This window comes from Mizuhopecten yessoensis, unplaced genomic scaffold (genome assembly GCF_002113885.1).
Source record: "Mizuhopecten yessoensis strain PY_sf001 unplaced genomic scaffold, ASM211388v2 scaffold10685, whole genome shotgun sequence".
In the NCBI taxonomy this organism is placed as follows: Eukaryota; Metazoa; Mollusca; class Bivalvia; order Pectinida; family Pectinidae; genus Mizuhopecten; species Mizuhopecten yessoensis.
In genome coordinates, this window is record NW_018408670.1 from 332,236 (window position 1) to 345,284 (window position 13,049).

The 13,049-nt window shown below is 38.1% G+C and overlaps 1 protein-coding gene across 5 annotated transcripts in view; it reads left to right on the plus strand.

The window, feature by feature from the left end:
* The window catches only part of LOC110461808 (E3 ubiquitin-protein ligase UBR4-like), a 74,562-nt gene that overhangs the window by 23,206 nt on the left and 38,307 nt on the right, over positions 1 to 13,049 (plus strand). For 3 of the 5 annotated variants that reach the window (XM_021515478.1, XM_021515480.1, XM_021515479.1), the window contains exons 31-51: positions 226 to 320; positions 839 to 918; positions 1,293 to 1,487; positions 1,820 to 1,886; positions 2,155 to 2,231; positions 2,539 to 2,587; positions 3,018 to 3,083; positions 4,336 to 4,406; positions 4,822 to 4,969; positions 5,134 to 5,367; positions 5,792 to 5,962; positions 8,583 to 8,834; positions 9,134 to 9,223; positions 9,533 to 9,625; positions 10,113 to 10,172; positions 10,425 to 10,649; positions 11,387 to 11,471; positions 11,711 to 11,771; positions 12,079 to 12,271; positions 12,493 to 12,540; positions 12,789 to 12,948. In XM_021515478.1, coding sequence (XP_021371153.1) covers positions 226 to 320; positions 839 to 918; positions 1,293 to 1,487; positions 1,820 to 1,886; positions 2,155 to 2,231; positions 2,539 to 2,587; positions 3,018 to 3,083; positions 4,336 to 4,406; positions 4,822 to 4,969; positions 5,134 to 5,367; positions 5,792 to 5,962; positions 8,583 to 8,834; positions 9,134 to 9,223; positions 9,533 to 9,625; positions 10,113 to 10,172; positions 10,425 to 10,649; positions 11,387 to 11,471; positions 11,711 to 11,771; positions 12,079 to 12,271; positions 12,493 to 12,540; positions 12,789 to 12,948 — 2,520 coding nt within the window. The remainder of the gene's footprint in view (positions 1 to 225; positions 321 to 838; positions 919 to 1,292; positions 1,488 to 1,819; positions 1,887 to 2,154; positions 2,232 to 2,538; positions 2,588 to 3,017; positions 3,084 to 4,335; positions 4,407 to 4,821; positions 4,970 to 5,133; positions 5,368 to 5,791; positions 5,963 to 8,582; positions 8,835 to 9,133; positions 9,224 to 9,532; positions 9,626 to 10,112; positions 10,173 to 10,424; positions 10,650 to 11,386; positions 11,472 to 11,710; positions 11,772 to 12,078; positions 12,272 to 12,492; positions 12,541 to 12,788; positions 12,949 to 13,049) is intronic. The other 2 variants (XM_021515481.1, XM_021515483.1) reach the window with 1 other exon arrangement.

The window sequence follows — 13,049 nt, forward strand, 5'->3', positions numbered from 1 at the left end:
AGCCTTCATATTTTCTATTTTATGTTTGTAGTTATACTAACTTTCCTAATATTACTGTGTCACGTTTTAGTAGTGTATAGATAGTTCTATGTGTTCTCTACACCAGATGGGAGTACCATTTAGTAGTGAATATATAGTTCTATGTGACCTCCACGCCAGATGGGAGTACAATTATGTCGTGTATCTATTTGTTTATACCTTGCTCTTTCATGCCACCCTGATCAGCGGATAAGAGTGGTGACAAGTGTTATGAGGTACTCAGTGGATCACTGTCCAGTCTGGCTCAAATGGACCTGCCCAAGATGATACTACCCTCAGAGGTAAACAACTTCACTTCCCTTCTGTGGTTTTTAAAGGTTGACTCCTTCAAGTATTGATCTTTTCATTTAGATACAGTGGAACCATTGATCCTTCCCAATTTTCTGTAAATGTGTGGTATTCTAGAAATGGACAGTGGTTACATCATAAACAATTCATCAGACCCACCCCCATCAACAATTTCAATAATTAACTGAAACTGTGGTCACATGATCACTCTATCATGTAATTGTATACCTCATTTTTATTTCTGCTATTCATGGCAGAGTTTTTGCCCCTTTATGCACTTCATTATTTTGAAAACAATTAGAAGACAACTAGTGTGACAGACTAATTAGTACACGTATTTTTTTTATAAAAGAATTTGCTTTTTTCATGATGACCTATATACTCTATCTGGAATAATGCTCATAAAATAAAGACTAAGGGAAAAGGATATATGCCTTTTGCTTACTAGGTCGGAACAAGCACTAATGGTAGATAACACTGTGGTTTGCTATTCTATGTTTGTTTGGTGTAGGACCAGGAGGATGAGAACACCCTGAGAGAAAACAGAATGCTGCTTAGGACAGTTACAATGCATCTTGTGAAACCAAACAGGTAAACTCACCTTGACACTATACAAAAACCTTCTCACAAGAGTGTGCAATGGTCCAATTATAGTTCTTAACGGATAATTATCCTGTTTCACTATAAACAAGTCTGTCACTACTGTTTGTAAGAGGATATTGCTTGTTACCATATCAGTAAAGTAACCCGAAATTCGCTTTTTTAACTCAACTCTCAACTTTGATCATTTCTGTAACTGCTTGATATAACAAGTTTTGAGATTTGTGAAGGCCAAGTGGCTGTTTAAACCAATGAATTGCCTTCTCATGGCATATGCCATATCTGAAATGCTTTGTAAGTAGGATATCAGCTGTTTTACTTCCCTGAAGAACTAACCAGTAAAGTGCTGTGTGCTGTGTTTTAAGCCTGGTGAGTGAGAAGGTGCCCCTGTCTATCCTGTGTTCCTTGATTCCTCTGGGCGGGATCCTCCTGACAGGGTCAGATAGGGAGATCACGGGATTCCCAGAGCTGATGATGGTCATGCACACCTTGGCTGGTGCTGGTCAAGGCAGTGGACACAGCATGCTGTTTCAGGCCGCTACTGGATGGCTTGACCGATGGTAGGTTTACCTCGAATATCTGTATAAATGATAGAGCAGTTTGTCAGATGTTTTATATTCACTGTTCTATGTACATTCAGGTTTGTTCAAATTCAGACTGAAGTTTGTTCAATATTTCACATTCAATAAGGCCTATGGACATTCATTCCAGTTTGTAACTCTTCAGAATGTACTAAAAGGCCCCTTTGGCCACTTTCATGATTAAGATACATGTCATGCTACAAAGATTTTGGGGAAAAAATACCTTCACCAATGATTTTGATGAAATCGTGGTGATCCCTATACATGTTGTAATTCCTCTTGACTTGATTATGTGCATTTCTGTATTGCAGTACGGTCTTCTTGAACAAAAAAGAAATTCTGGAAAAAATGACTTCAGAAAATGGACACGCTAACAAGGTAAATAAGACCAAATGGCAGTCGTAAGCAACAGTAAGTGACCCCCCAGGGGTACCTGGGATTACTCACAACAGTTACACTAATGTATCATATGACTTATAAGTGAAGTTAAATTTACTTGGTCAACATTAGAATTTTCATTGTTGAACTAAATCAAGTGTTTGTTAATCGATAAAGATCAGTGTTAATTGTAAGAAAAACACAAACTTTAGAATATAAAGGATGCCCACAAGATCTTGTATGTTTCATACAGATGTATGTGTTACAGCCTATCCTGGACACGTTATGTTGCCTGCTGTCCTACATTGGAGAAATCCTGGGGGCTCTCAAGAGAAGCTCAGAGAAGTAGGCTATTTTTTTCCATCTTAAGTTTGAAACTGCCATTTATTTGAAGTCTGATGATAAGTCTTTTGACAATTACACACAAATTTCAAAAACACTTTCTTGGAATGGAGTGAAGAAAAAATTATGGGTAGGGACATTTCAAAGAAGGGGGAGAAGGGATGAGAAATGTGTTTGAAGAGAGATAAGGAATTGTTGAATTGATGCCATAAAGGATTGTACAACAACGTCAAGGTTGCCTGGAATTATAAGTAATTGATAAGGGAATGTTTTATATTGACCTTCGTAATAACCTTGACCTATTTTCCAGAAGCGGTATTCTGTCGCCTCCCATGGACAGTGATATGGCAGTACCTCAGGTAAAGGAATAACTGCTTATCTAGTAGTTTCTTAGTAATCAAGTTCTTTAATAGTAATTGTCCTGATTATATTTTTATTTTAGTTCTGTTTTAGTAATATTAATTATTTAAAGTAATTTAAAGATCTTCAGTCACTCTCATACCTGATTATTACAGACCAGCTTATGTATCAGATAAACCTACTGCTTTCAAGTGTGAATTCAAAAAAAGCAGTATTGCTCTAATTAAGAGGGAGGTTTGCCTATTAGAAACGACAACCAATGTTGATGATGTTGCAGTGTATATAAAACAGTAGTGATAATTCTGTGTCAGTGCTAATGACAGTCACTAGACTGTCAGAAGACAGTTCAAACAACTTAATGTCTATCTGTAGAGTGTTTATGACACATCTAATAAATTACATGTACTAGTAACTCGCCATGCATTACAGGAAGGAGACATGGACTGGATGGAGGATCTAACACAGGAGGAGGATGACTCGGGAGGCGAGGACTCTGTAAGTACCAACATGTATCAAACTTTGCTGGACCATCTGGAAAAATTCAAAACATCGGGACTTCGACTCACGAATATTAAAGATCAAGATCCTTTAAATAAGACAAAATCCTATTCTTTAAATATGTGACGGGACACTGGCTCAGACATTTAATTTAAAATATAAATATTGGATTTCTAATAAAATTCAAGATTTCTTTGTCAATTAAATTTCCAAAGCCTATACTGTTAAAATAGCCATGGGACATTTTAATGTTCTAGTACAGGTGAATATTTCACTATGATTTACTAGTTGTAACTTTCAATGTTTTTGTAACAATTGGGCCTTGATTATACTTCGAAACAGCGAGTAATTCTACTCATAAAAGTTAGATTCATGACAAGAATAATAGTAGTGTTATATAAGGGAACATTTATGGACTATGCCCTAAGTTTGACACATTGAGAAGTTCTAGTGTAATTGTCGACATATTTGGGGGCTCTCACTCATAAGTAATCCATATTCATTTGTATTACTTATTTTGTTCAATTTTGGCTTTTAATTCCAGGGGAATTTTACCCCCAATACTTTATTAATTGAAATATTATTCATTTACTATATATGTATCATCATCTCCAGGAATACTTAGAGTCAAGTCGTTTCTCTGCAGCTCAGTAGAGTCAAGCTTCTTCTCTAGGTCTATTCCATTTCAAGTCTTAGAGTCAAGTTGTTTCTCTGCGTTTCAGTAGAGTCAAGCTTCTTCTCTAGGTAAGAGTATTCTATTTCTCATCTTCTCCATAAATACTTACGAGTCAAGTGGCTTCTCTGGAGTTCGACAGAGTCAATCCTCTTCTCTAGGGTCTTTTTGGAGTCTTGATGTTAAATTTTAAGTTTAAGTTGTATTAAGGGTATGTTAAGCAAGTAGAGTGAGTAGCCCCTGATATGCCAAATGTTAATAATGTATACATGTACTTCTTAATGTATCTCGTTCATATTTTATGCAAATATGTGTAATAAACAGATAAACTGTTTATCGTGTTTTAGTTGTATATAAATAAAGTCTGGCGAATGAAAATCAGGGAGATTGCCAGTTTTGTAGGAATAGTTTCCCCACAATATTAATACCATTTGATGTTTTGACTCTGAAAAATACAGTGGCTTGGTAGAGGTTGAAGATTGGTAGCTATAAATATTTCGCTTGAATCCGTGAGAATGATGAACAATTCATGAAACTGGTTGTGTACTGTAACTTGAGAGCATTATTTTGTTGCAGGATGAGGAATCCCTCAACAACAAGCTGTGTACATTCACTGTCACACAGAAGGAGTTTATGAACCAGCACTGGTTAGTTCACATCACCACCTCATATACTATAGACCTTGGTTAAATCTGATTCAGAAAAGTCAGTTAACACTTTTGGTCTCGGACTACAAATATTTTGTGTCTTTCCTGAAAACTCAAACACTCAAAAGATATTTTATACTTCCAGTGATGCAATTCTTTCTATGCGCGATTCAGGAAGTAGTATAATTACATATCCGTATATAAGATTTAATCAGTATATCGTACTAGGCAGAAACCAATGGCATTACAATTCTTTATAGATAGGTATTGCGTCTTTATGATTCTCACATAATACTCTGTGCCATATGAAATATAGACAATTTATTTTTAACTTGGAAAAATGTTTCTTTTATGTTTCCCTATTGTTTGACCAAACTTGAAAGGGATTTTAGCCAATCCGTGTTCTGTGTTCCAGGTATCACTGCCACACTTGTAAGATGGTGGATGGTGTGGGTGTGTGTACAGTGTGCGCTAAAGTCTGTCATAAAGAACACGATTTGACGTACGCCAAGTTTGGATCCTTCTTCTGTGATTGTGGGGCTAAGGAGGATGGCTCTTGCAAGGTAGGTTTATTTGGTTGAGAAATGTTACTATCATAATCTGTTAATGATCTGATCGAAAACTACAATAGAAGCTACAAATTGAAAAACTGTATTTTGATCTGAGCAGAAGCATTCTTGAGCGGTGAAAACATGTACTGACATTTATTTCTGTGTTGTGTGTCCAGTCTCTGGTCAAGCGTTCTGCCCAGAGTGGATTGGACAGTCTTGACAATATGGCGGGAGCTTCACCATTCTCTATGGAAACCATGTTACCCAGCAGTCTGAGGCGACGCATGTCGTCCCCAGGTCCCATGGAGAAACAGACTGATGTTAACAAGATGGCCGAACAGGTGAACAAAGCCCGAGAGGCCTTGAGTCGTCAGGTGGAGGGGAGCAGGGAGAACCTGCTACAGCACATGGTGAGTTTTTTAGAAACATATTTAGTATGGTTTGAGATACACATTCAGCATTGTTCAATTCTGGGGCCATAATCATAATTCAAATATTCGTCTTTATCGATATATTCCTATGTGTTAGTAAAAAACTGAATGCTTATGAATTTCAGTGTAAAGAACGTTCATTACATGTACTACGTACTATATACAGATGTATGACCCTTTGTACAGTTTGTTTGGAGGAATTTAGATTGCTTGCAATACTCTGTCTTGTTAAACATGACTTTGAAAGATTCATATGATGAAAACAGAGGTCCTGCTAGTGGGGGGGGGGGCAACAGTAGAAGATACGTATGGGAGTTATACAGACTATATGGACCCTTTTTCTACTCATAGATGCTATTATAGACTTCAGCTTTCATAATAATATGTAATTTTTTTATACCAGGAATCATCCAATACAGTGAAGACTATACTCAACATGTTGGAGACTATCCTTCCCACCCTTACCGACACCTACCAGAGGGTATCACCCATGGGCAGTACCCAGCGGGCTCAGAAGGCACTCCATGATCTCCACACCCAGCCAAAGACCACCGAGACCACTGAACAGCTCATGGTATGTGCTCATTGGCCTCTATACCCATGTAATCAGAGGCCACATATAAATGATGGTTGATACTCATAACAGTCCATCGTGTCAACCCTATACTTACATCCATGGAACCAGATTTACTGTACAAAACATGGTAGATGTCCATACACTACAGTCATGTAACTAGAGATCCCTCAGAGTAGGTATCCATAGACCCTATATATATACATCATGTAACGAGATCCCTCAGAGTAGGTATCCATAGACCGTATATATACAATCATGTAACTAGATCCCTCAGAGTAGGAATCTATATACCCTATATATATACATCATGTAACCTGATCCCTCAGAGTAGGTATCCATAGACCCTGTATATATACATCATGTAACTAGATCCCTCAGAGTAGGTATCCATAGACCGTATATATACAATCATGTAACTAGATCCCTCAGAGTAGGAATCTATATACCCTATATATATACATCATGTAACCTGATCCCTCAGAGTAGGTATCCATAGACCATATACATACAATCATGTAACTAGATCCCTCAGAGTAGGTATCCATAGACCTGTCTCATATATATACAATCATGTAACTAGATCCCTCAGAGTAGGTATCTATAGGCCCTATATATACATCATGTAACAAGATCCCTCAGAGTAGGTATCCATAGACCCTATTTATATACAATCATGTAACTAGATCCCTCAGAGTAGGTATCTATAGACCCTATATATACATCATGTAACAAGAGATCCCTCAGAGTAGGTATCCATATACCCTATATATATACATCATGTAACGTGATCCCTCAGAGTAGGTATCCATAGACCATATATATACAATCATGTAACAAGATCCCTCAGAGTAGGTATCCATAGACCGTATATATACAATCATGTAACTAGATCCCTCAGAGTAGGTATCCATAGACGATATATATACATCATGTAACGTGATCCCTCAGAGTAGGTATCCATATACCCTATATATATACATCATGTAACGTGATCCCTCAGAGTAGGTCTCCATAGACCATATATATACAATCATGTAACGTGATCCCTCATAGTAGGTATCCATAGACCCTGTATATATACAATCATGGAACTAGATCCCTCAGAGTAGGTATCCATAGACCCTGTATATATACAATCATGTAACGAGATCCCTTAGAGTAGGTATCCATAGACCCTATATATACAATCATGTAACGTGATGCCTCAGAGTAGGAATCCATAGACCCTATATATACAATCATGTAACAAGATCCCTCAGAGTAGGTATACATAGACCCTATATATACAATCATGTAACGTGATGCCTCAGAGTAGGAATCCATAGACCCTATATATACAATCATGTAACTAGATCCCTCAGCGTAGGTATCCATAGACCATATATATACAATCATGTAACTAGATCCCTCAGCGTAGGTATCCATAGACCATATATATACAATCATGTAACTAGATCCCTCAGCGTAGGTATCCATAGACCATATATATACAATCATGTAACGTGATCCCTCAGAGCAGGTATCCATAGACCCTATATATATACAATCATGTAAATAGATCCCTCAGAGTAGGTATCCATAGACCCTGTATATACAATCATGTAACAAGATCCCTCAGAGAAGGTATCCATAGACCCTGTATATATACATCATGTAACAAGAGATCCCTCAGAGTAGGTACCCATAGACCCTATTTATACAATCATGTAACGAGATCCCTCAGAGTAGGTATCCATAGACCCTGTATATATACAATCATGTAACGAGATCCCTCAGAGAAGGTACCCATAGACCCTATTTATACAATCATGTAACGAGATCCCTCAGAGTAGGTATCTATAGACCCTATATATATACATCATGTAACAAGATCCCTCAGAGAAGGTATCCATAGACCCTGTATATATACATCATGTAACAAGATCCCTCAGAGTAGGTATCCATAGACCCTGTATATACAATCATGTAACAAGATCCCTCAGAGTAGGTATCCATAGACCATATATATACAATCATGTAACGAGATCCCTCAGAGAAGGTATCCATAGACCCTATATATATACATCATGTAACGTGATCCCTCAGAGTAGGTATCCATAGACCCTATATATATACAATCATGTAACGAGATCTCTCAAAGTAGGTATCCATAGACCCTGTATATATACATCATGTAACAAGATCCCTCAGAGTAGGTATCCATAGACCCTGTATATATACATCATGTAACAAGAGATCCCTCAGAGTAGGTACCCATAGACCCTATTTATACAATCATGTAACGAGATCCCTCAGAGTAGGTATCTATATACCCTATATATATACAATCATGTAACAAGATCTCTCAAAGTAGGTATCCATAGACCCTATATATATAAAATCATGTAACGAGATCCCTCAGAGAAGGTACCCATAGACCCTATTTATACAATCATGTAACAAGATCCCTCAGAGTAGGTATCTATAGACCCTATATATACAATCATGTAACGAGATCCCTCAGAGTAGGTATCCATAGACCTGTCTATTCTTTGTTGTCGGTAGACATTAGGGTTTAAACTATAGCATTGATCATCTTACATGCATGAAACTGTTACAGACTTAAATACTTTTACAGACAGTTACATTGGGGTCCCAGGAAGGTGCCTTTGAGAATGTGCGTATGAACTATAGCGGTGACCAGGGTCAGCAGATACGTCAACTTATATCGGCCCACATGCTGCGTCGTGTGGCCATGTGTGTGCTAGCATCCCCTCATGGCAAGAGGCAACATCTAGCTGTCAGTCACGAGAAGGGAAAGATCACAATCCTACAGCTGTCTGCACTCCTAAAACAAGCTGACTCCAGCAAAAAGAAGCTTACCCTCACTGTAAGTTGGTGTAGACTCTAGGTGATCTACACTGCTCTCTCCGTTCCTGGGCAGCTTTAATACAGATGTTGTTTCTACAAAAATACTATCTAACTAGAATATTAACTAGAAAAATTACAGAGGAAAAATGAGCAAAGACTAGAAAATATACATTTTCAAATTTGTCTATCACAGTTAAGACTTAAATAGATTTTTCTGAAGATTTTTTCTGAAGATGTATGAATGCTAAAGTATATCATTTTCATTTGTTATTTTTGGATAATATATGTGATCATTTGCTGTATGTGTTTTTGTTGTAGAGATTGGCATCAGCACCGATCCCCTTCACGGTCCTGTCTATCACCGGTAACCCCTGTAACGAGGACTTCCTAGCTGTATGTGGACTAAAGGTAACACATTATCAAAACTAGGGCACATATCAAGACATCATACCTGATATCCATATTACAAGTACATTTTGCTGTGTTAATGAATAAACAGTTTTGCCCAAAGATTTCAGCTTTGGTGGTAAATTCTGTAGATTTTCAGGATGCTGTACCCCTAGATACTTCATTATTATATAGAACAGTCCTTCAAAAATCGGGATACCACCAACTATTTTGGGGATAAAAAACCTTCATTTTGGGGTTTCAGGGTATGTTGGGATGAATAAAATAACAGAGCGTGCTTTCTGTGACTTTCGATTGTGTGCCTTGTAGGACTGCCATGTTCTGACCTTCAACAGTTCAGGATCAGTAGCTGACCACCTCGTTCTACATCCAACACTGCCTACTGCCAACTTCATCATCAAGGTAAGTCACCTAGGCCGTTTTCATTTTAACGGTTGAACCGGTCGGACCACATTTCGTTTATTAAATAATGTCGGATATAGCTAGTAATATGATGCTGCTTTCAGGCGAGCCTTGACAAAGTCTTGCAAGGCCTGTATAATACCCGAAATTGTTACATTTAAAAACGAACAAACCGGTTGTTCCGCATAAACCAACAGGTCCCTACACCTAACACTGCTCACTGGCAACTTCATCATGGTAAGTCACTGACACCCAACATTGCCTACCACCAACTTCATCATCAAGATAAATCACTCACACCCAACACTGTTTTCTGTGATAATCAGCGTGCCCCAGTAGTATTACTTGATTATGCTATACAATATATCGCCTGTAACTACATATACTAATCTGGTGGGCGAGAAAGTGTAGTCTGTTCTGAGTTGTTTATGTACAGTGTAGCATCTACTGACAATCAACAGATTCTATATCAAGGATTTACTCGTAGGTGGTGTGGCTTCCAGGAACCCAGACGGAGCTGGCTATTGTCACAGCAGACTTTGTCAAGGTAAACGTTCCTTTCTTGGTCTGTCAACTGTATTCATCTTGTATTAACTTTGAAATTGAAGGACGTCATATGAAGTATTTTTAAATAAATTTTATATTTAACTTTACCTGTAAGTGTTACAGATGTAAAACTAAATACATTTTATATTTAACTTTACCTGTAAGTGTTACAGATGTAAAACTAAATACATTTTATATTTAACTTTAACTGTAAATTCAAAACAAACTTAGCCTTTGTCTGTACATGTTACAGATTTATGACCTTGGAGCAGATGCACTGAGTCCTCAGTATTTCTTCCTCTTGCCAAGTGGTAAGATTCGTGATGCAACATTCATCTTCTCCGAGGAGGGACGTCAGATTGTGCTGATGTCATCCACTGGCTATGTGTATACCCAACAGATGGAGGACAGCAGTAGTGCTAAACATGGTCCCTTCTACATCACAAATGTACTGGATGTCCAGCACCCTGACCTCAAGGTAAACAAACAGCAGCACCTCAATGTAAGGTACACAAAGGGCAGGTCCAGCATCCTGACCTCAAGGTAAACAAACAGCAGCACTTCAATGTAAGGTACACAAACAAAGGGCAGGTCCAGCATCCTGACCTCAGGTAAACAAACAGCAGCACCTCAATGTAAGGTACACAAACAAAGGGCAGATCCAGCATCCTGACCTCAGGTAAACAAACAGCAGCACTTCAATGTAAGGTAAACAAACAAAGGGCAGGTCCAGCACCCTGACCTCAAGGTAAACAAACAGCAACACCTCAATGTCAGGTACACAATGGGTAAAACATGTACCAGAAGTCTTGCATCCTGACCTACCATAGACAAACAATGAGCACTAATATACTGAAAGGCCAACAGCTGACTTAATATACACAATCAACGGACACAAATGTACAGGAAGTCTGGTACTTTGACTAATTTACGTAAACAATGGGTAAAATTGCAGTCTTGCTACTAGCTCCCCAATCTGAAGAAAAATGAGACTTGCATTGATACAAAAAATTAGCACCCATGTCTCAAATCACATGATCAATTTATTCACGTTTTGGAATTCATTTCAAATCTATAGGTAAACCTGCTTATAACATAAACTTTAAATTAAAGTTTTGTTTAAAAAGAATCATTGTTTAGAACAAAACATTTATTCATACAATGATATTTATTTGGATGATTCTGTGGATTGTTACTTAAGTGTTTATCTTCCAGGAGAGTAACGGTCAGATTGCAGGAGGGGGCGTGTCTGTGTACTACTCACACGCACTTCAGCTCCTCTTCTTCAGCTACAGCCAAGGTAAGTGTGGTCAATTTGTAGTTTACTGTTGATCATTTACTGCCAAGGGGAATAACTCTCATTCGCTTTGTATGACCCTCTGTCACTTCTGGCGTTACAGTATCCAAGTGGGGCAAAATCTATAATGAATGCGTATGAAGTTTGATATAAAAAACATGACAAATATCTGTAGTTAATGTTTTCACCTTGTCCATCATTATCATGCCATGAGAAATCACAACTCTTGTTTCTATTTCTAGGGAAGAGTTTTGCCACCTACATAACTGAGGATCCTCTCCTGTTCTCTATTGCTCTTAAAAGGTAAGTCCCCTGAAATTCTCCCCCTCACTGCTGGATCACACACTGCCTTCACTAGGCAAGTTTTCCCTGGTCCATTATCTGGTTGTTTTAACCCTATCACCACTGTAGACCATAATGGACTCATCCGGATCAATGCATGGTAGAGTCTACTAAAGTTACATAGGGGTGAAAGGGTTAATAAACACTGGACTGCATAGAATTGGCAAAGTCTTCTTTCCCATCCAACTAAGATGTGTCTTTGCACCTAAATCATGTATGACTATACATCATGTAACTTGTTCTTCACGTTGCGTGTAACGTGTTGTAGTAATGGTGGAGGGAAGGGAAGTAGCAATGGTCAGCCCCTGGTCCAGTGGTCAGAGATCCCAGGACACACTGGCCTCATGTACTGTATGACCCAGACCTCTAACAACCCAGTCGTGCTCATGATCAAACCAGATGTCATTCTAGCACAGGAGATCAAGGTTGTACCTGCCAAGGCCAAGGTCAGTACACCAAAGGTGATTATATTAAACCAGTGTTACCTTACTTACCTGTTTGATCCTTCTATGTTCTGTATTATTTAACAGTACTTGTTCAGACAATATTTTAACTGACTCTTTATTTCATTTACTAAAAACTGATATAATGAGTGCTCTTAATATTGAGTATTTCAGAAGAAACGATGTTTATGGCTGTTACATTAAATGTTGCCCTCTTTATGATCTGTATTTTTTTTCAGATTCAAGATGTAGTGGCCATTCGACATTCTGCTTCCAATTCAGATCAGGTGTGTAATATTAAGGATTTGTTTCATCTAGCAATTTTGAAGCATTATGGAAAATAAATTCAGCCTTATGTATACATTTTATGTCAAGTTTGGAAAATGATCTCAACATGCTTAAATGTGTTTAATGTAAAAAGAAAAATGAAAAATTTATTGTAACTGTTGAAGCACAGATATGCTACCTATCGGTGAAGTCTTGTATACCTAGCTCGTCAATGAAGCCTGTATGTGTTGTTGTGTATGTGTTACAGCAACAGCGGACAACAATGATCTTGTTGTGTGAGGATGGCTCCCTAAGGATCTACATGGCTAATGTTGATAGCACCAGCTTCTGGCTGTCCCCCTACCTCCAGCCCCAGTCCCCTATCGCAGTGCTCAAACCTGCAAAGAAGAGGAAGAGCAGCAGGACAGGTAAACTATCATTGTCTAGTTTAACACATCTCTGGAGATCGTCTATTTTAACATAACACTGAGATTGTCTCGTCAACAAAACACTGGAGATCGTCTATTTT